This window comes from Vombatus ursinus, unplaced genomic scaffold, assembly GCF_900497805.2.
Source record: "Vombatus ursinus unplaced genomic scaffold, bare-nosed wombat genome assembly UNPS02014818.1, whole genome shotgun sequence".
NCBI classification, from domain to species: domain Eukaryota; kingdom Metazoa; phylum Chordata; class Mammalia; order Diprotodontia; family Vombatidae; genus Vombatus; species Vombatus ursinus.
The window spans coordinates 48,263,537-48,286,643 of NW_020954596.1; the positions used below are offsets into that span (position 1 = coordinate 48,263,537).

The 23,107-nt window shown below is 34.7% G+C and overlaps 1 protein-coding gene across 1 annotated transcript in view; it reads right to left on the reverse strand.

The window, feature by feature from the left end:
* LOC114023500 (WD repeat-containing protein 19-like) overlaps window positions 1–23,107 on the reverse strand; it is a 181,736-nt gene that overhangs the window by 105,433 nt on the left and 53,196 nt on the right. The window contains exons 10-17 of the mRNA XM_027836165.1: window positions 22,654–22,724; window positions 20,550–20,722; window positions 20,352–20,466; window positions 17,466–17,572; window positions 15,155–15,277; window positions 5,401–5,550; window positions 5,144–5,291; window positions 2,773–2,977 (exon numbers count right to left, since the gene is read on the reverse strand). Coding sequence (XP_027691966.1) covers window positions 2,773–2,977; window positions 5,144–5,291; window positions 5,401–5,550; window positions 15,155–15,277; window positions 17,466–17,572; window positions 20,352–20,466; window positions 20,550–20,722; window positions 22,654–22,724 — 1,092 coding nt within the window. The remainder of the gene's footprint in view (window positions 1–2,772; window positions 2,978–5,143; window positions 5,292–5,400; window positions 5,551–15,154; window positions 15,278–17,465; window positions 17,573–20,351; window positions 20,467–20,549; window positions 20,723–22,653; window positions 22,725–23,107) is intronic.

Sequence of the window (23,107 nt, forward strand, 5' to 3'; positions counted from 1 at the left end):
ATACTCAGGCTTCCCCATACCTCTCCTAAAATCTCTGAGGGAGGAAGAAAGGGTAGAACTAGCTTTGGCAGTGATGCAAAAAGGGAAGGGAGCACATCCCTACTACAATAATAAGGATTGCTATATGTATGTTGCCCTAAATCTTCATTTTCATTCTAAATATCTGGTTACTTTATCGGATCGTCTTCTGACATGGCCTCCAGACCCCTCACCACCCTGGTCTCCCTCGCAACTTTGGTTCTTCCTAAAATGTGGTACACAGAATTGAACACAATACACCAGATTTCCTTTCCCCCACCAATTCATAACTAAGTGGTCAATTGTAAATCAATAAATTAAGCAGCCCCTGCCTTTCTCAATATGATTACTAAAGAAAATAAAAGGTTAACTTCTATGGAACAGTTCAGGCTTAATGAACAGGCAGAGGATACCCTGAGAATTTCACACTGCTCAAACTAAGAATGTTAAATTTAAACAGTTTCCTATAAGTTTCACAATTCAGTACAAAAGCATGGTATTAGTAAATAGGAATGAAAAAATAAAGCTGATTCCACTTGCAGCAACCACAGAGAGGCACTGCTAATTGTGATTCACTCACTTACTGCCTAATAACATTGGACTTATTCTGGATTCTGACCATCATTATGTATTCTATTCGTGTCTACCAATGAAATTTTTGGACTCATGCTCTCTCTACTAGTTACTTTCTTTCCTTCCTATCTTCTCTTCTGTGCTTCATCAGATCCCTTCTGTTAAGTTTATAACTTTAGAAAGCATTTAGTGGAATAAGAATACATAAACATATTAATATCAGAAGACTGTCCATGTGTACCAAACACCACAACATTCATTTAGTTGCCACTCTAATCCCTCAAGCAACAGAGAAGACAAAAAACTGAAGAATCAGTTCTAAATTTTTTCCACTATCATCCCTTGCTCGGCAGGTAGCTAGGTAAAAAAATTAACTCATTCACAAACAATGCAGTCACTCCACTGTGAATTAACTCATTCACAAACAATGCAGTCACTCAACTACAGGAACAGGTCACTTCAGTGTTTCTCCTAAAGGATGCCCTATTAGTTAAGTGGAGACGTAAGCAGCCTTTTTTTTTCACCTTCCCTAGACATTCTATCAGTTTGATTGCTCCCAGCTGTACCTCTCTTCTGCCTAAAGTGGGATCACATCATACATTTATACATCTATCTGTCACTTGAGCACAACAACAAAGTCTATTTGATTTCCCCAAAGGTAATCAGTTAGCCAGGTTACTAAGCTCTCACCAAAAATAAACACCTAGAGCTGGACAGGAAGGGTTACTTGGTCCAACAGACTTTTTCCTCCCTCTTCTCTTCCCAACTCCTCTTTTCAAAAATGTCCACTCTTGTATCTATCACCACTCAAATGCTTAGATGTACTCATTACTATTTTTCGTAGTAAGGCTAGCATTAGCAATGCTAATTCAAGTATTCAAATAAAGTAAATACAAACAACTTACTAGATCTCAAAAGTTGCCATAACAGGTAAGAAATCTCCCTTATAAATATAATAACCTAACTCTACCCTACTCATCTTGCATTGACTATGTTATGGGAAAAGAGAAAGTAGTTACCAAATCCAACTCTGGGGGAGACCAAAAGAGAAATGCCATAATTATTGACCACTGGAAAATTTGAACACACAAGGACAATCTGGTCAACTGAAGGACCAGAGGGACAAAGAAGCAAGATAGTGATTGGGATGGAGTGTCTAGGTCCTGTCCTAGACTGCAACTCACTATTCTATTAGCCACAAATAGGCAATAAAGTGATCAGAGTCCTAGAAATTCCAGTCAATGAGCAATTAAGCCAGGTAACAGTAAGAGAAAAGGGTCAGAGGTTGACATGAATGATCAATGACCATAATCAGAAAACAAGAGGCATTTAAAGCCCACTTCAGCTCCCAAGAATGGCCACTCAGAGAGAGCTGGTGCTCTCAAAAAACCAGAGTTAATCAGTCAATAATCACATATGCAATATTCTATTCTGTGCCAGGTAATATGCCAAGCACTGGGGATACAAAGAAAGGCAGAAGACAGACCCTGCTCTCAAGGACCTCAGAGTCAAATTGGGGACTTAGCAGGGACTTGGAGAAAGCCAGGGAAGTCAGGAGGCAGAGATAAGGAGGGAGAGATTTCCAGGCATGGGGACAGTCAATGAAAATGCCTAGATTTGGGAGATGGAATATTTTGTGTAAGGAAAAACAAGAATGTCAATCTTTCTGGGAGAGTAAAGTATAAAAATACTGGAAAGGAAGGAGGAGGCCAGGTTGTGAAGAGTTTTGAATAAGAAAAACTAACAATTAGAACTACCCAAAAGCGGAATGGTCAGCTTTGGGAGTTAGTAGTTTTCCCTTCACTAGAGGTCTTCAAGTAGAAATTATATGAGCACATGAATGTTTTATGAAGAGAATTCTTGTTCAAGTACAGGTTTAGCCAGATAATCCATCAAGTCCTTTCCAACTCTCAGATTCTGTGATTTTGTGGAACATATGGATTGGCTTCAGGATAGCTGGGCAAGAGGAAAAAGAAGAAAGGGAATAAATGACTAGTCTTCCATATGTTAGATTCTAGAACTCAAGAAATATCTAAAACTTTGAAGGACTTAGGATAATTTGTTATAATTATTTTCTGATCAGTTCATAGGTCAATGATGTATATATAATACTAAATAATAATATCACACCAGACAACAAAAGTAGATGATTATTCTCAACAAAATAAAAAGGAGACTTACCTTTTCAGCGTTAAAGTTTGCATCAGTATTTGTCTCAGCTCATTACTTTTTGAGTCTGTACCACTGTTGAGAAAGCTATGGGTACTAAGGAAGATATTGTTTATTTTTCCACTCTGTGTCTGGCAGGTTAATTCTCCATTATACAAAAGCAAAGGCTTATGGGAAAAGGGAACCTTTGTGCCTCCTGCCAAGATTACCTTGGACCCTATATTATAAAATCAGAAAATTATTTTTAGAAGTTTTTATATCTAATCCTTTCCCCAATGACTGATAAAACATAAAACACACTAATGTATATGTCAATATAATCAGTGAGGATATCTGTGGAAATGTTCATTCTTCAAATATTTAGAAATGTAACTCCTATTATCCTTCCTCTTTACATATATTTATGAGCTCTGTAGCTAAGAAAATTTAACAGAAATATAGTAGGTACCTACTAAATAGCATTTTTCTATGATTTGGCCATTTCTCTCTAGCTAAGCCTTTACTTTCTCCCTTTTATATCATTCAAATTCATATTTAACAAATGTAATGAAAAAATAATTGATACCTAAAGAATATCTATTCTCTACAAAATAATATTTGGGGAAAAGATACATTGGTCTTAAATGTCATCAAAGGAGTTAAGTTATGGAAAGACCAAAAGGTATCATTAAAGGAAATCTTATCTATGATGATGTTCCACATCATTGATCAAGTGGATAGAATTATAATGAGCCCCCGGTGAATTAAAATATTTCACGGATATCTTCTGATAGAAAAGTAAAAGAACAATTCTGGTCATTCAGATTCGAATTTTACTTAAAATTATACTTTTAGTCAAATTGTTCATCAGTCCTTAATATAAACCTGTCATTTTTCCTTAATTTGAATGTCATCCAGGGAGCACTTGCTCAATACGCTGAATAAAAGCTTTAATTTATCAAGCTCAATTTGAAATTCTGATCCAAGTATTAGATACAACCGGAAATATTTACTATAAACTCAATGAGTGATTGATCAATAGCCTAAGGATTACTGTTTCAAACTGAAAACGTAGACTAAACTGACACTGAAATATCATGTATTTCAATAACATACAAATGCAATAACAAAACCTTATTGCAATTATATTCAGCTTTATCAAAAACATGAGAATTGAGCCATTCCCCAATGGCTAAGTGGTCAAAAGACATGAACAGGCTTTTTTTCTAAAAAAAAAAGAAATGTAATCCATCAATAACAATATGCAAAATGCTCCAAATCACTAATAAAAAGAGAAATGCAAATTAAAACAACCCTGAGTTTCTACCTCACTTCCACTAGATTGACAAAGATGACAAAAGGTGACATTGGCAAATATTGGAGGAGTTATGGAAGGAAGGACAAGCACATAAATGGATTCTTGGTATAACAAATTGTTTCAAACATTCTGATGATTTGGATATATATATATATGTAAATATTCATAGCACCATTTTTTGTTGTACTAAAGAAGTGGAAACAAAGTAGGTAGCCATCAAATAGTGAATAACTAAAGAAACTTGTATGTTAATGGAATGGAATATTATTGCACTCTAAGAAAGGACAGATATTAAGAATTCTGAAAGACCTGGGAAGATTCATTTGAACTGATGATACAGAGTAAAATAAGCAGAAAGAAAAAACAACTTACATGATGATAACCATAATAACATAAAGGAAAGCAACTCTGAAAGGCTTCAGAATTGATCAATATATACATATATATATATATATATATATCTACACACACACACACACACACACACACACACACACACGCACACACATATATAGTAAACCAGTCAAGGCTTTGGAAGACTGATGATAAAGCATATCTTCAGCTAAAGAAGTGATGGACCAGAGGTGCAAAACCAGACATAAAGATATGGCTAAAGGATAGATTTGCTTTATTTGACCACTCTCATTTGTTGGAAGGGAAGGCATCTATTTATGAAAGGGTAAAGGCAGTTAATAAGAAGTGACGAAAATTGAAAAAATAAGAAAGAATATTAATAAAATATTTTATAATACATAAAAAGAAGCTCAGAAAGGAACTTATAAGTAATTTTTTTACTACTTTGTTAAATTTAATATATATTTAAAACAAATTCTTCATAACAGAAGTTCATGGTTTCATATACAATTACATTTGTTCCTTGTGTATTGAAATATTTATGTTTGCTTATGATTCTAAATTCATAATTAAAAGGAAAAAAATCCTTCTCTAGTACAGGGTGGGAAGAAAGGGAGGAATACAGTTTAGAATTTAAAATGTAACAAAAACAAACTTAATTTTTAAAAAAGGAAAAAATTAATGTTTGAATACATGGCATTGAGTATTTTAATCAGAAAGAAATTATAGCACCTTGTATAGTATCCTTGTGAAAGACATAAGTATATACTTTATCATCATCATAAGCCACAAATACACCTTTATCCATTGACCAATTTTCCCAAAGAATGCATTTGATGGTTGGTGGAAAATCTGGAATTTCGTACACTGCATCAGTTACCTAGAATGAAACATATGCATTTAAAATATTCTATATACAAATAGATTCACGTATAATTATCTTTTGCAACCTCCAAATATCATCCATATTTATTTTTACCAGGACTTACAGGGCAATACAGAAAGCCATCGCTTTTATCATCAATGAAAGCCAACCTGGTCCCATTTGGATCTGGAAAAATCTTTCTAACACTGACAGTATGCCGATATTCATTCACATGCTGCCAGTCTTCAATGTAAAAATAATGAATTACACCAGCCTAATAAAAAATAAAAAGTATCATTCCTTAATTTTAATATAAAACAATAATCCACAAAACAGTATCTACCACTTACCAATGTAGGATTTCTCTTATCTAAAGCAAAAATTGATAATACACTCTGCAAATGAATTTATTTTGGTTACATTTTCCCCTTTGATTTGATAAATTGTTATTGATTATCTACTATCCAGAAATTACCATGCTATATGTGATGGGAATACAAAGATGAATAAAAAACAGTCCTTATATTCAAAAAGTTTATAATCCAATAGCATTATAAAATGAGTGCTACATTTGGAATCAGAATATCTGGGTTCAAATTCCAGCTAGGCAACTTACTACCTACATGACCTTGGATGAACATAAATAGCTGAAAGGAATCTTAGAAATCATTAAATCCAACTCTTCCTATATTGGAGATGAAAAAGCTGACCCTCAGAGAGGTCAAATGACAGCTCTAAGGTCACACAGAAGTAAGTAGCACAGCTGTAATTCAAACCCAGATCTTTTCACTTTAAATCTAGTGTTCCTTATCATAGTGTGCTGTGTCCCGATTCAGCCCCTTCATTTTATAGATGAGGAAACTGAGGTCCAAAAAGGTTAATTGACTTATCCAAGTGATCTGTTAAGAATTATTCTTTAGGAAGATTTAATAAAGCAGCAATGAAAGAACAGAAAGCAAGAATGAAGTCAAAGACTAGTTAATAAACTGTTAAAATAGCAGGGGCAAGAGGCACTGCGGACCTACATTTTGATGGTAGCAGTGGTAACAAAAGTAACAAATTGATGTGAAGTGAAATGGCAGAACCAGAAGAACAATTTACACAAAGACAACAATAATATAAAAGAAAATAATTTTGGTAGACCTCAGAATTCTGATCAAAGTACATTCAAAAGACTAATGATGAAATACATATCTCCCACTTCTTAACGGAGAAGTAATGAATTAGAGATGCAAAATGAGATAGGCATCCACAGATATAGCTAATGTTGTGATTCGCTTTGCTGGACTTTATATTTTTTATAAGTGAGAGCTATTACTTGGTGGAAATGAGGGAGTGGTAGATTAATTAGGATCAAGAAAAAAAGGCAAAGAACGAAGAGATAGAGGAAGTAGGATATGTTATCTTAGAAGCCAGAAGAAGAAAAAGTTTTCACAAAATCACAGAAACTGGGTTGAAAATTAGTACATACAAAAAGTATCAATAAAACATTTAAATACACAAAATTATTTTTAAAATTTATAAAATAGGACATAGAGCAGTTTTGTTATTACTTTGTTAAATTATATGTCTGTGTTATCAAAGCTTAAAACTGCACTAAGACTTTAGGGACACCCTGTATTTCTTAAAACACATTTATGTAATAGTTCACATTTCTTATACAAGTGTTTTGGTCCTTTACATAATGAAATATGAATTTGTTGATGACATTAGTTCATAATAAAAAAGAAAATCTAAGTAAAAATTATAACTTTTAAAAGGAAAAAGAAAATCAATTTGAAAAACATTTCAGAAGTAGAATCTATAGTACTTGACAATAAATCATCTGTATAGGATAAGGAAGAGGAAGGAATCAAAGAGGACTCTTAAAATTTAAGCTGGGTGACTAGATTAATCATAGTACCATTAATAGTGCAGGAAAATCAGAAAGAAGAACAATTTGGGAGTTTGAGGGGAGGGAACAGAATCCAGTTTCAGATAGGCTGAGTTTTAGATCTCACAGAGGACATCCAAGATAGAGTTGTCAGCTAGAAATGTGAGGCTGGAGCTAAGTTCAAGACTAGAGATATAAATTTAAGATTCATTTGCCTGGCTGTGAGAATAGATGAACTTTCCAAGGGAGAAATTATAGAACGAAATTAGGGACAAGAACAAAATCTTCAGAACTTGGATTTAGGGTTTTATTTTGTTTGCTTTCTGGGGAGGTAATTAGGATTAAGTGACTTGCCCAGAGTCACACAGCTAGTAAGTGTCAAGTATCTGAGGCTGGATTTGAACTCAGGTCCTCCTGACTCCAAGGCCAGAGCTCTATCCACTGTGCCACCTAGCTGCCCCAATTTAGGGGGTTTTCAGGAAGGAAGAGGAACACAACAAAAAGGAATGATCAGGGAGATATAAGAACTTGCTGCTCAGTCATTTTTTAGTTATGTCTGATTCTTCGTGACCCTATTTGGGGTTTCTTGGCAAAAATAACAGTGGTTTGCCATTTCCTCCTCTAAGAACTGGAGTAACATAATTATCTTAGAAACCAGTGGAAGAGTCAGAAATCACAGAATCTGAGATGAAGACAAGTTTAACTTGAACAGGAATTCCCTTTCCAATATCTCTGCCAAGTGCACAGTGCCTAGCATTTTGTAGTGGCTGAATAAGTGTGTCAGCATCTCTTTGAAAACCTAAAGAGAAGGGGAACCTGATCTCTTCCAAGGCAGCTCTTTCCACTTGTGAACAGCTCGAGTTGTTGGGAAGTTTCTCCTTACATTGCACCTAAAGTTGTCTTCCTACAACTTCCACCCATGACTCTCAATTCTGCATTCAGGTGTCAAGAGGAACAAGTTTAATCCCTTTTTTTGTGACAAACTGTAGGAATAAAGATATCATGAGAAACTTTTTAAAGGAGGAAATGGTAAACAATTTCAGCAGAAAACAGATTGAGGATAATGAAATCTGAGAAAATTTCATTTGACAGAAAAAAAGTTACTTTTGACCTTTGACACAGTGGATTCAGTTGAGAGATGGAAACAGAAATTAAAAGAGAGTAGATGGGAAAGTAGCACAAGGAAAAAGTATACTCGAGAACCTGTCAGCAAAAGTAAGCAAAAAAATGAGGTGACAGCTTGAAGCAATGACAATAGATTTTTTTTCAAAGGAGAATATAATTGAGTCTGTAGAAAAAACAGGAGAAAGACTCAGGCTGCATGAAAGAAAAAGGATAACCGATGGAGCAAAGGGTGAAAACCTTGTTGATGCTTTATTCTTTTGAATAAGGTATAAATATGAGACAAAATTAATAAAATGACCCAGATGAAGTAAAATAAGCATAAATTCACTTTAAATAGCCTTTGGCACAAATAAAATGAAATTCCTATAAATTCAATGCAAATTAAAAGAACTTTCAGGTTTTATCTCACCTCTATTAGATTGGCAAAGATAGCCAGAAAAGAAAACGACAATTGTTAGGGGACTGTCACTTGAAAGGTCCAGCTGTAAACTGGTTTAGTCATTCTGGAAAGCAGTTTGGAACCACACTCTAAAAGTCACTAAATTGTATGTAACCTTTAACCGAGCTACTCTACCACTAGGCCTATACCTTCAAAGAGATCAAAGAAGGAAGAAAAGGACTCATATGTATTAAAATATTTATAACAGATTTTTGTTGTGGTGATAGCAAAGAACTAGAAACAAAGGGAGTGCCAATCAATTGGGGAGTGGCTGAATAAATAAGATATGTGAATGTCATAGAATATTATTGAATCATAAGAAATAATGAAAGGGTTGATTTCAGAGAAACCTAAGAAGAAATCTATGAACTAATGCATAATGAAGTGAGTAGAAACAGAAATGCTTTACACAGTTCCAACAGCACCATAAACAAAAAAAATTAAAATGTCTAAGAACTCTTATCAAAGCAATTACTGACCACAATTCCAGAGGACATATAATGGGAAAACTATCACTTCCTGGAAGAAGGGGGAAGGACTCAAAGTGCAGAATTAGACATGTTTTAGAGATGGCAAATACATAGATTGTTTTAATTCATTATATTCACTATATTTTTCTTTTTTATATGAGTAGGTAGGAAAAGTATGGCCACAAAAAAAGAAGAAATTAGGGTTATTTAATCATTTTATTAAATGCCAAAAAAAAATAGGCATTCCAGAAGGACACACAAACAAGCAAAACAGTTGTGAAAGTAACATATTGAATACACAACTACAAAAATGTAAATGAAAAGAACCACAAAACAATTAAAAGTGAATTTTATTTAACATTTTATTTAAGAATGCAAAAATTAGGGGCAGCTAGGTGGTGTAGTGGATACAGCGCCCACTCTGGAGTCAGGAGGACCTGAGTTCAAATCCGACCTCAGACACTTAACACTAGCTGTGTGACCCTACACAAGTGACTTAACCCCAATTGCCTCAAAAAAAAATGCAAAAATTAAAAAGAATAAGCATGGACCCAAATTAAAGATGTAAGAAGATACCCCAGCCCCGCTTCTTTGAAGAGATGGGAGGAGGTTCATAGATATGGAACATTACATATATTTTCGGTCTTTTTCAATGTATTGACCAGTTTTGTTAATATTTTTCTTCATTCTTTTTGGAACCTTAGGTTGATGGGCCCTGTATTTCTTTAATATAGTATGAATTTTTATTCAGGTAATTTCCACATCTATTATGGTCCATTTTATATGTCCAAAAATATGAATTATGACTGGTATTTTAAAAGTGGTGATTCCATTGTGGGTTCTTTCCATTGAGATTTTAAAAAGTGATTCCATAAGTGGGTTCTTTCCATTGAGATTTTAAAAAGTCATAGGTGCAGTACCGAATCTAAGGCTTGGTATTAGTGGTCATCAACAAAATCAATACAAATATTATAGCACTTTTGGGCAGTTTGTTCAATAATTATCAAATCAATAAAAGATTGTTTACACCCCTTTTCAATACACTCTTTTTGTGCCTCAGCCAATACAGATGTAACCCCTTTGGTAATTTGGCAATAATGCCAAAGCCCATTAGTATGGAACTATTTCCTCAGAAGTGGAGATGAATGCCCTACTTTATATGTGGGGCAGAGTGAAGTTGAGGATTGGAAAGATCTACAGTTTCTTCAGTCTTCTTTGGGATTCCTCAAGCTTCAGGTCTTCTTCAAGCTTCAAATTGCTTTGAGTGCTTCTGGCTTCCACCTTTGGGAGGGAAGATGAATGAAGCCAACCCCACTTCAGATTGCTAAAGGAAAAGACTCCAGAAAGACACGAAAGGAGCTGGCAGTCTCTATCATGTCACTATCTTCAGCTTGCTACACTAGAGTCTTTAGGGAATTTCCCTTTAGGTGAGATTGAGTATTCTCTCTTTTGGTTGAGATGAGTTACCTTCCTTCCAATGGGAAAGTTCCTTAACTCTGTTGTCTAGTGTATATATCCTTCTTTGTATAGCATATACTTTGTATATCCTTCTAGCGTATACCTTCTTTGATTTCTGTTTTACTACCAATTCAGATATATGGGCTTTCTTTGCTAATCTTTATGTGTGTTCATTGTGAAATTGGTATTTGGTAGGAAAGGCATAAAGCCTTGGATAAACAGCTTGGGATCCTCCTTCCCTCCCTAAATATGACAAAACAAATAAGAAATTAGATTAAATCACATCCCCTAGACTAATAATATTTAAGGGAACACACAGATATCATTCTAGCCAAGTACTCCTCTCTCAGGTGACCCGAGAGGTCTCCAACCTCAACCTTCTGCTTCCCCTCCTGGCAGGAATGAAAGGCTCTCGTGGGGAGAAGAGACAAGTAAATCTCCTTGATGGCAATAACACTTCCTGTGGATTCCTGGTAGAGATGAAACGTTGGGCTTTGAAGAAGGGTATGTTGTTTTCATTTACTGAAACTGTAAGTGCAACTCCCATTTTGATAAACTTCTAAGCAGAGTAAACATTTGTATTAACCATAGTTTAATTTAATCCTTTTCACTTATATTTAAGAGTTAATCATTTTCTTTGAAGTATAGTTGCTTGTAGCTTCATAAATTTGTGTGCCAAAATTTCAACAAATTTTTTTCCCTTTATAACTTTTTTAAAAGACGTTATCCTTTCTCTCTATCTCCCCTCATGTAGTTTCTATCACAGTCATTCTCAGGATATTTATTGGTGTCCAAGATGAACAAGCTGCCCATCCTGAGATGAATGCTACCTTCCAAGGACATTCATTGTACATAATAATTAGTTTAATTTGAAGAACTAGCCTATTATAGGTTTGCCCCCTAGCAACAAGTTTTCACATCTGAGGCTTCTGAGAGTCTTAAATATGTACCATAACAGAATTATCTCAAAGCATGGAAAAGATAGGCATATGTACACCTTGGCTTATTAGAGTTCTCAAATTTTCAAGAACACTTGGGGAAACAGGGCCTCACTGACAAGGAGGTCAGAAAAAGAGCCTTTTCTTTATAAGAGCAATTCAGCCTCAAATTACATTGCTGCCAAAGACTCATCATGCAACTTTCACATAGATACTGGTGCTGGTATTAGAACAAAGAAAGCTGGCAGAGTAATAGGCCCATAATGCAAAAAATATCCAAAGGGGTCCTGGAAGCTTTCATGCTCCCTATAATCACCATTAATACAAGATGTGGCCAGCTATAAAACTCATTTTCTTCAATAACTCATATCTTTCAATAAACTTTATTGAAATATAAGTGATTTGTGTGTTGTTTTGTTTTCACCTTTCAATGGCATTTACCATATAACTAAACATTTAAGAAAGCATTTTCTGCTAAATCTTGAAGAATAGGCAGGAGAACCTGATCACCTTTCTAATCCTTGCCCTTAAGCCAAGAAACAAAAGAATCTGTTGACACACCCACAAAAAATGACAAATACATAAAACAATTTTTAAAAGGCACCCAAAGACAAAAAGATTCAATTTCTTCTTAAAGAGCCAGAGAAATAGATTGTGCAACAGAGAACTGCAGGCTGACCTTACTCAGAACTCTCATAAGCAGGTTGCATTTCACCATTTACTAACTGATGTGAATCAAATGATACAATGAAGAAAACAAAAAAGTCTAGAAACTACTTCAACCAATGAGCACTTGTCTCCTTGCCAAGGGAAGCTAAATAGCAGTCAAGAATAACACTGTTTTAGAATATAAATACATTTGTAAAATCTTACAAAGACACAAACACACACTGTAAAATCAAGATCTCATGACCAAGAGAACTGCAAACTATCAAAATGTTACATGAATATGTACAGAATGTACAGAAATATGTAAGCATCCTCCAAATCAATAATAAGAGAAATCAAAACTGAGGTTTATCTCACAGCGATCAAACTGGCAGATGATTAAAACACTCAATATTGGAGAGGCTGTGAGAAAGTACATTAATAATTTTTGAAAAATTGCAATTATGAAAGGTAAGTCACTAACCTGTTTTTATCACTTGACCCAGCAATATCACTACTAGGTATTTATTTCAAAGAAGTCAAACACAGAAAGAAATGCCCCATGTACAAAAAAAAAATCTATGGTAGCACTTTTACAGTAGCAAAAATTGCAGGCAAACTTTGCCCAACTATTGAGGAATATCTGACTGAATTATACTATGAATCATAGCAATCTATCACATAATACCATGGAAATGATGCATAAGAGAAACTAAAAAAAAATATGAGAAGAGCTGTATGAACTGATGCAGTGAGGTAAACAGAGCCAGTAGGAAAATATACACAATGATTATAAGTAAAAACATCGCTGAAAGGCAAGTAAATTCTTATTAATTTTAATGATCAATATTGGTCCCAGATAACAGATAACGATATTTCTCCTCAGCAGAGGAGAATTTTACATAAACTGTCAGACCAAGCCACAGTGTTTAATGTGACATTTTTTCATATTAACAAGGGAGAGCAGTATAGTAGGCTATATTAGAGATTAGCTGTGATGTAAAAAAAAAAAAGGCAAGATAAATTTTTTTTTAAATCTCATGGGGGATGGTAAAACATCATAAACATTGTCATATCATTTTAAAAAAAAACAAGTAATGCAAGGGTGGGTGGGATGATTTATAGAGAGCATAGTGAGAGAACCAACTAAGTAAAGTCATCCCAAGAGCATTTAAGGATGAACCTAAAACAACTGACCACAAAAAAAAGCACAACATATTTTAAAATTTCTAAAATAAGATCTTTTTTTCATGAATGACAGTGAAGCAATGACAGTGAAGCCATTACATTTGAACTCTAATCAGATTACCTGGGGAGGAAGTTTTTCTCATTCATTCCTCTACATTTCAACTGATCAAATTATCATTAAGACAAGTTAAGAAAATACTAGCTGTTGGGGCAGGCAGGTGGTGCAGGGGTAGAGCACCAGCCCTGAAGTCAGGAGGACCTGAGTTCAAATCCGGCCTCAGACACATAACACTTACTAGCTGTGTGACCCTGGGCAAGTCACTTAACCCCAATTGCCTCACCCCCCAAAAAAAAAAAAGAAAATACTAGCTGTTCTGCTTTTGAGACAGAGACAGAAAAATGGAGAGAAAGAGAAAGAGAGAGCTCCAACAGATAATGGATAATTAAAGTCTCATCATTTAAATATCATGCTGCTGTACCAGGTTTGTGATGTTTCCCAGTTCTTCATCTGTTTCTTCTTTCTGTCCAGGTGGTCTGTAGTATACTCCAATGACAATATTCTTTCTGTTCCTTCATCCTTCATGTATTCCCACTCTGGTGTGTGGTTTTATCTTCTTAATACGCAATGCTTTCTACCATTACTCCCTTTATCTATCTCGTACCTTTTGAATGAAGAATACCTCTACACAACTCCTTTTAGTTATGATTCCTAACCCATCAATTCTTAATGACAAACTTGCCAGAGCTAAAATTTGTCTAGCAGCTAGGTGGTGCAGTGGATACAGTGCTGGGCCTGGAGGCAGAAAGATTCATTTTCCTTAGTTCAAATCTGGCCTCAGATATTTGTGACACTGGGCAAGTCACTTAATCCTGTTTGCCTCAGTTTCTTCATCTGTAAATGAGCTGGAGAAGGAAATGGCAAACCACTCCAGTATCTTTGCCAAGAAAACCCCAAATGGGGTGATGAAGTGTCTGACACGACTGAAAACCAACTGAACGATAAATCTTCCTCCTTCAATTAAGATAACTAATCTTGCTGGTTATCTATACTTTGTGCATCTGTGCACAGTCATAGAATTTAATAAACTCAGTAAGCTCCTTGATGTTAGGAAATGTGGGTTATTTATCTTTGTATAACTCAGAGGCTAGAATTGCACCTTTCCTATAGTAAAGTATTCAATCAATGTTTGTACAAATGAATTTGATTTAGTTCAATTCTAATTCAAAAGAGTTTTTATACTCTTTATTTTCAATAGGAAGATATATGCATTGTAAACAAGGTGGTCACTTTCATTTAAAACATCTGATACAATTTAAATGATGAATAATATTCTTAGCATTAACGGCAATAGTTCATTGTTACTGTTCTAATATACCAAATAGCACTGAAAATCCCAGTTAGCCCAATTTCCAACAAAGTGTACCTTTCAAATTAAAAAAAAAAACAATTACATGAAAGGATTGAGTAAGAAAAATAAGTTTTAAAGCCCTTTAAAAAGAAAGTGATTTCAAGAGGCCAAGTAATCTAATTCTTCACATGGAACATAAATAATCCAAGTAAGATTGTTGGTTTTGGGGGTTTTTTTTATATTCTTAGCTATCCCCAGAGTAAAAGATTAGATTTTTTTTTATGATAAATTTTTTCATTTGGGTTTTTCTAGGTTTCAAGAATTAAAAATAATAAAACTTATCAACTCCTACATAATGAATTAGATAACAAATGAAAATGACATACATACATCAGTACCATAGATCAGAAAATCACCAGTTAACCTGTGGCACAAAATTCTGTATTCATCAACAGTTGCTGGGAAAAGACGAGTTTCTCTTTCTTCTTGACCATCCAAAATTTCACTTTCTATCTAAAATATGAAATGAAATAATAATACAATGATATAGTAAATTAATTCTCTATGAAAGAACATGGCTGGCATGCTGCCAACATGGAAGAATGCTATATTCAGCAAGTCACTGAATGAAAACTTATCTTGTGCAGGTCTACCACTATTCTGTTTAATTCTTTCACTCTGGCATATAACAAATTGATTCCACAGATTTTTCAAATCACTTACTGTAAACTCAGGCTCCCCCACTTCACTCTTCAGATGTGATATTCTGCCATGCTTTGGACTCAATCTAGTCATGGAATTTAAGTTTGTGGATTTTTTCCTTGCATCATCCCTTCGTTTTCCCCTCAGAAGGATTCTTTCCTTCCTATTGATTGTTCTCAATTACTCTACTAATTGGTCTCATAAAGTAGTACATGGACCCACACTTATGGTACCTGGAGCTCAAACACTCTCAAAAGTCGTGAAATTAGAAAGTTATAGATGGTGAAATATTAAGTACAAAAAATAAGACTTTCTCTTGTGACATGGATAATAATGTCAAAAAGATAGTGCAATTAAGATACTGCATATTGTACTGAATAGCAATAGTAATGCTTAAGATTACATAAGGAATAAGTAAATTGATCATTACTCTTAATGCAAGAAAGCCAAAAGAAGAATCTCAATAGATAAATTATTACACATTCTTCCTCAAAATCATCTTGATCATCAGTGCAGAAGGTAGGACCTGATCTATATGTGGAAAGACTCTCGAGCAACAACTATATGAAGGAAGTGAAGAAAAGGAAGTAAAGGAGACATAGAGATGCCAGAGGATAGCCATAAGGATATGATGTTTATGAAGCTAAGGGAGAAGAAATTATGTAGTAGAGAAGAGTGTTTTTCCCCTTCTCCTCCTGTTACTTATCTGGCTGCTCCTTCTCAGTCTCCTCTGTTGAATCACCATCCACATCTCACGTTATATATACAAATATATCCAAGGGCTCTATCCTAGGCCTTCTCTTTTCTTTACAAACTCTTTCTCCATGATCTCATCAGTTTCTATGGGTTCATCTACCATCTCTATGCAAATAACTCCCCAGCACTATATCCCTCTACTCTGAGCTCTACTTCCATGGCCATCTCTAATTCAACATGTCCAAAACAGACTTTGATATCTTTCCCCCAAAATCATTCCCTATTTTAATTTCCCTGTTTCTCTGAGAGTACCACCATCCTTCCAGCACCCTAGCTTCACAACTTCAGTATCATCATCAATCATTCCCTCTCATTCACATCTTTCAGATCATGTGGTTTATTATCAAGTCTTAACAATCCTATTTCTACATCTTTTAACTCCACCTCATCTCTCTACTTGTACTGCCACTACCCTAGTTTTTTGATCCTCATCACTTCATCCTTTGACCTATTGAAGAAGCCATCTAATTGGGCCTCCAGGTTTCTCCCTCTCCAATCCAGCTTCCACACTGCTGCCAAATTGATATCCCTAAAGCACAGGTCTGATTATCTCACTCTCCCATTCAAGAAGCTCCAGTGGACTCCCTTTAAAGTTCTTCACAATCTAGCTCCAGCCTACATCTCCAGGCTTATTGCATATTACTTTCCTTTACCTCTCTAAGTTCCAGTCACACTGATTCACTTGCTGTTTCCCACACATCATCTCCTGTTTCCTATCTCCATGCCTGTTTGCACAAGCCAAGTCCCATGATAGGCTGTTAGTATGTATCTGTAGTCTTATTCTTCTTTTATGGTCACAAGTGATAAAAAATTGCCTTGGCTAAGCCAGAAAATGCAAAGCACTGGGTTAATTCTTCAATAATTGCAATAATGGATAGCTTCAGAAGATAGCAAAGAGGTAATGGTGTATCAGTTAAAAATTTTGAGAATAGAAGGGATTTTGTGAATAATAGATTCAGGTCTCTAAAGAAAACAGTAGAATGGGCTACATAATTACTGAGCTACTTCATACTTGAGACAAGAAAGGCAGCCTCAAATAGAGTAAGAGTGAATGTTTAAGAGGAGGTATCTGGGTAAACTGCTTGCACCTAAGGAAGTAAAACAGAATGACCAGCATTAGGAGGTCAGTACAATAGGATGTAAACTTCTTTAGCAAGCTCCATTGGCAGAATTACCCAATAGAAAATTTGCAGAAGCCATTACAGAGAATCTATAATCAGAGCACAAATATATGTATCCTTACCATGTGTAACTGAACTTTTCCCTCAAAGAGCACAGCAGCATAGTCAGAATTAAGACTCATACTGACAACAGTCCCCAGATATTCCATATCTTTCAGTTTTTTGACACCTACATAAGTCAGGAAAAACAATTTAATATTTTAAGTTTTACCTCCTCTATATACTAAGGATTACATAATTCAACATTCAAAAAAATGAAACTGGTTTTTCCAGGTATAGTAACACACAACTATCAAGGTCATTTTTTGGTTGTTCACTTGGTGATTTTATTGTTTAAGTGAGTGGCAAGAAGAATCTCCCCAATATCAATGGACATGAATAGTTTTCAAAATAACTGCAAACTAGAAATTAGGTACTAACCAACATATCAAACAGTATACCAAGATAAATTCCTAATGGATACCCCAAGCATACGAATACTTCCCCTAGAGGAACAGGCAGATGAGAACAATTTGTTCCAAAGGCCACGAAGGTTATTAAAGTAGGCACTGTGCAGTACTTAGAGTTTGGTCAGGCATCGATGACACCAAAGTCATCCACTGTATCTCAGACCCTTACCATCATACTGACTTTTGTCCTGCCACTGGACTTTGACAACTCTGGAAGAGAGAGTGAGGCTGATGACTTCGTGCAACTCTGCCTCAATTAAATCCAATTCATGAGCAAGTCAAGACATCACCAAGATGTCACTGATCCTCTTCAAAAACGAAGGACAAAAAACATTCAAATAGAGGAAAGCAACACATAAAGGGGAGCTGTAAACATAAAGGAGTGGGCAAGATAAAATAAAAATGGCCAGGAAGTGGCACAGATGTCTGGTCATGGGCAAGATAAGGCAAATGCCCCCCTATAATAGTTCAACATCCAAAAGGCAAAGTCTAAGATTCTGGTTGGTGGAGATTAGGATAATGGCCAAAGAGAAGGCAGCATGGTGTACAGATGGCCAAGAAGTGATATTTCATAAGCACTTAAAAGTGGGTAGCTAGATGGCACAGTGGATAAAGTGCCAGGCCTGGAGTCAAGAAGACCTGAGTTCAAATCCAGCATCAGACACTTACTAGTTTTGTGACCCTAGACAAGTCACTTAACTCTATTTGCCTCAGTTTCCTCATCTGTAAAACAAGCTGGAGAAGGAAATGGTAAAGCAGTCCAGTATCTTTGCCAAGAAAATCCTAAATAGAGTCACAAAGAGTCAGATATGACTGAAAAAAACTAACAACAACAAACAGAAGTAGGAATCACTAACAGCCAGCATGGCATCATTAAGAATAAGTTATACCAGGCAGATTTCAGAAAAACCTAGAAAGACTTACATGAACTGATGCTGAGTGAATTAAGCAGAAACAGGAAAACATTGTACACATTAACAGCAACATTGTATGATGACCAACTTTGATAGATTTAGCTCTTCTCAGCAATGCAATGATCTAAGACAATTCCAAAAGACTCATGATGGAAAATGCTATCCACATCCAGAGAACAAACTATGGAGTCTGAATGTAGATCGAAGTATACCAGTTTCTCTTTCTGTTGTTTTTTTCTTTCTTGTGGTTTTCCCCTTTGGTTCTGATTCTTTTCTACAACATGACTAATGTGGAAATATGTTTAATATGACTGTACACGTATAGCCTATACCAGATTGCAAGCCGCCTTGGGAAGGAGGGAAGGAAGGGAGGAGGAAAAAATTTAGAACTCAAAATCTTATGAAAGTAAATGCTGAAAACTAAAAATTGATTAATTTTTTTAAAAAGGAAATTAAAAAAATAAGTTATGCCAGCCAAATCATTTCATTTTGGAGTAAGATTATTATAATGGTAGTGAAAAATATCTGGGAGTTTGGGGTAGACTGCAAGTTCAAAATAAATCAACAGTAAAATATAGCAATCCAAAAAGCTAGTACTATCATAGGCTTTACTAAGTGAAGCATAGGTCCAGAACAAGGGAGGTGACAGTCTTAGGATACTCCTTCCTCGCTACTGTGTTCAGTTCTGGCCACCCCCTTTGAGGGAGAACTAAAGCATATACAAAAGAAGTTCCCCAGGATTGTGAGAGGACTGGATACTATGCCATATGAAGACTGAATATAGGAAATATAAATGTTCGTTTTTGAGAAGATTCATCAGGTACATGATAGCTATGTATGATAAAGGCTATCATGTAGAAGGCAGCCTTAAGTTCTACTTGCCTCCAGAAAGCAGAACTAGCAGCAGGGAATGGAATTTCAAGAAAGTCATTAAGATTCAATGTAAGAAAAACTGCCTAACAATAAGATTTATCCAAAAGTAAAACAGTCTCCATCAGGAGTTGGTAGTCTCGTCTTTACTTAAGAGTTTTCAAGGGAAAGCTGAATAAGCATTTATCAGCTATGTCAAATTTGCAAATTTGCAAATTTCTCATATGGGCTGGACTAGAGGTCCTCAAGTTCTCTTCCCACACTGAGGTTCTGTGATTCTAGAGATTCTTCTGTCTTTTGTGCCCCATAACATGTAGCACCCTGGGCACCTAGCTATCTTTCTCATGGCTTCAAAAGGAATGAATTACATTCATTAGTTCTTAGAAAGAATAATGGCATAGGCAATACATGTCCACATTGCTTGACTTCACAGGATATTCGAGGGCTCCATATTCAGTTGCTTATTTAACACTTAATCTTGTTACTAAGATCAGCAGAATTATGTCTGCATACATACTAACTAATTTTAGATGAATCAAAGTCTAGAAAAATCTTTCTTGGTACAGAAATATTGGCAAATAAGGAATATAATAAATAAAAAAATGAACTTTAGCTCCTTAAAGATGATAGCCACACATATGTCATAATAAGATCATTCTTATTATATGATCCAATATTTATCAAATTAAAGAGGCAGAATCAATTTTATATTTACCTGTGTCTCCTAGTGCATAAAACCAGGCTCTATTATTCATCCCAACAGCCAAATGAAAAAGGCCTAGTGCAATAAAGGTAGGTTCCACTTCCACAGAAACAGTAACTGGTAGCTCCTATAAAAATAATTAGTCTTATTTATTAGAACTTTTGGAGACCTATCATTTTAAATAAAATTGAAATATCATAGTTTTCGTACTCCTTCAACAGGGTTGGTTACAGTTACTTCAAGGAGAGAGGTAAGGTAAGCAATCCGAGTACTAAAAGTGTCTCCAAGCACTGGAAGTTTTGTCAGGAAAACATGGAGTGAGCCTCGTTGTGTAGCCACTGCCAACAACTGTCCATCATCTGTCCAAGACATACAACCTAAACCTAAAATATTGAAAAAAAATTTTGTGAAAAATAAAAACATGCACAGAGATACAAATTTTTCTTCAGAAAAAATACTCAAAATAACTAAAAAGTAATCATTTGCAATTATATATTTTAATTTTGAATTTAATCTTAGAGTGCTCATCTGATTTTATAAGCATGTTAGACTAGATGATTTCTAACATTTCTATGTCTCGCTTTTAAAAACTTCTGTCCTAATATTCCTATTAACAGTACTCATAAGTGAACTAGATGATAAAATATAAGAAATGGAAACTAGCCATAAAACATCCAAAAGGCATTCTTTCATCATTCATTCTACATTCACTGTAACAATACATATTCAATAAATACAATAGTCTTTCATTGAGACAATTGAATATTTTATGTCATATTTTTATTTGTCTTTCAAAAGTACAGTATATACAACTGCAATACAAAATGAAAAAGGCATTTCCTAATGTCAGTAAACAACAATCATTCCAATTAATATGGCAAAAATAAATAGAAGTAATACGTGGTTCAGTTTATTTTAACAGTTTTAAAATAACTGGAAAAATATAATAAGCTAGAAAAAGAGGTACTTAAAATGTGTACATGAACTTAATGATTACACAGTGATTTTAATACAGCAGTTATCCCCTATCTGAAACATGAGTGTCCCCTGTAACAGAGTTGGCCAACACATGGCCCAGTGCACAGGAACAAGTTTAAAACGTAATTAAGAAATATTTAACAAAATAAATAAAAATATAATGTAACACAGATAATGCTGTTTTCTAATTCAATATGCTTTCTGTAGTGATCCTTATGTACAATTTAGTGGCCCTGTTTCTATTTGCATTTGACACCACTGCTCTATAAAATCCCCAACAAGAGGTTATCCAGCTCTGCCTGAAAACCTCTTACACTCATTTACATGCCAGTTCATTCCACTTTGAGCCACTCTGTTTGTTGAGATTTTATTTTCTTTTACTGAGCCAAAACCGACTGTCCCCCAGTGACTTCTGAAGCACCAATACTAATCTGCCCTTTAGAATTAAACAAAATAATTCTAATCTCTATTACATGACAACTATTTGAACGTAATGACAAATCTTGCCCAAATTTTTTTTTTCTCCTTCCAGTGGAGTTTGTCAGAGTTAGGAACATATGTAATGATTTATGCTATCTGACAAATATTCTAATATAAAAAGATAGGCTTCCCCACCACCAGCACAGAAACATCTGAAATTAAAGCATAAGTAACTTCCCTCGTATTCGCAGTCATTTATTCTCTGTACTCAAGCATAATTTAGTTGAAGTACTAAAGAAGATCCAAAGCTGAGTTATTCTGATATAGGTAAAGAGCAAGATAAAGCTAACATTTCATAGAATTAATTTCATATTCCTAAAACAAATATGGGTCAGGAAAAAAACTGCCAAATCCAAAGAACATTTGTCAAAGTAAGTTCAAGCACTTGCAACATGCAATAAAAATAATTCTACTCCAAATTCCTTTACATTTATTATAAAAGTCATTTAAGGAAGCATATGGAATGTGACCTGGAAATGCAATAATGTTAGAAATCAAAGGTTAAATAATGTGATTATGAATCAATTTTTTTCAAAAGGAAATTGCCCCAAAAGGCTTAATACCATTCCTTTCCAAAACTGAAGCAAGGTATTATGTGGAATGGAAAATCAGATGAAAAATAGGAACCATGCTATGAATATTTTCAAAACAAAGAAGGAGAGCCTAGTATTTTTCTTTAGTCTAATAACTTCCTAATGTGACCCACTGTAAACCACTAGGAAAAATAAAACATAAATGGAGATAAGTTGATTTAGGTGAATAAATGTTCTTGCCCTAGGCATTTTCCTTCCAATGTGCTTTTAGCTACAATTTTTCAATTAAAAAAACTAATAAGGTTGAAAAGCTGTTACTATACCTTTATTTTCACCATCCAGATTTATTATGGCATATATTTCTTTCAGTTCTGATAAATCATGGATTTTAATACTGAAATAAATAAGCAGATATTAACTTTACTCAATACTATTTACCAAAAGGTTGGCCACCACATGGGTGGTTTGCCACAATACATGAAAGTATTTTGATCTGCACCAAAACTCACCAAATCACAGGTCTTTCAAACTAATAGCATAAAGGAACTTTCATCATTACCATATCAAGTGATCAACTAAATAGAAGACTGACAAGAAGACAACAACTAAATACACCAACAAGAAAAATAGAAAATCAAGAAAAGGGTCACTATAAATTATTTAGATTTAAATATTAACCTCAGAAGTGACCCTGTCAGTCTAAAAAACTGCTAAAATTATTGAAATGAGATTTCTAAAAGGTATATAAAAGCAAAAGCTATATTTCAATGTGAATTA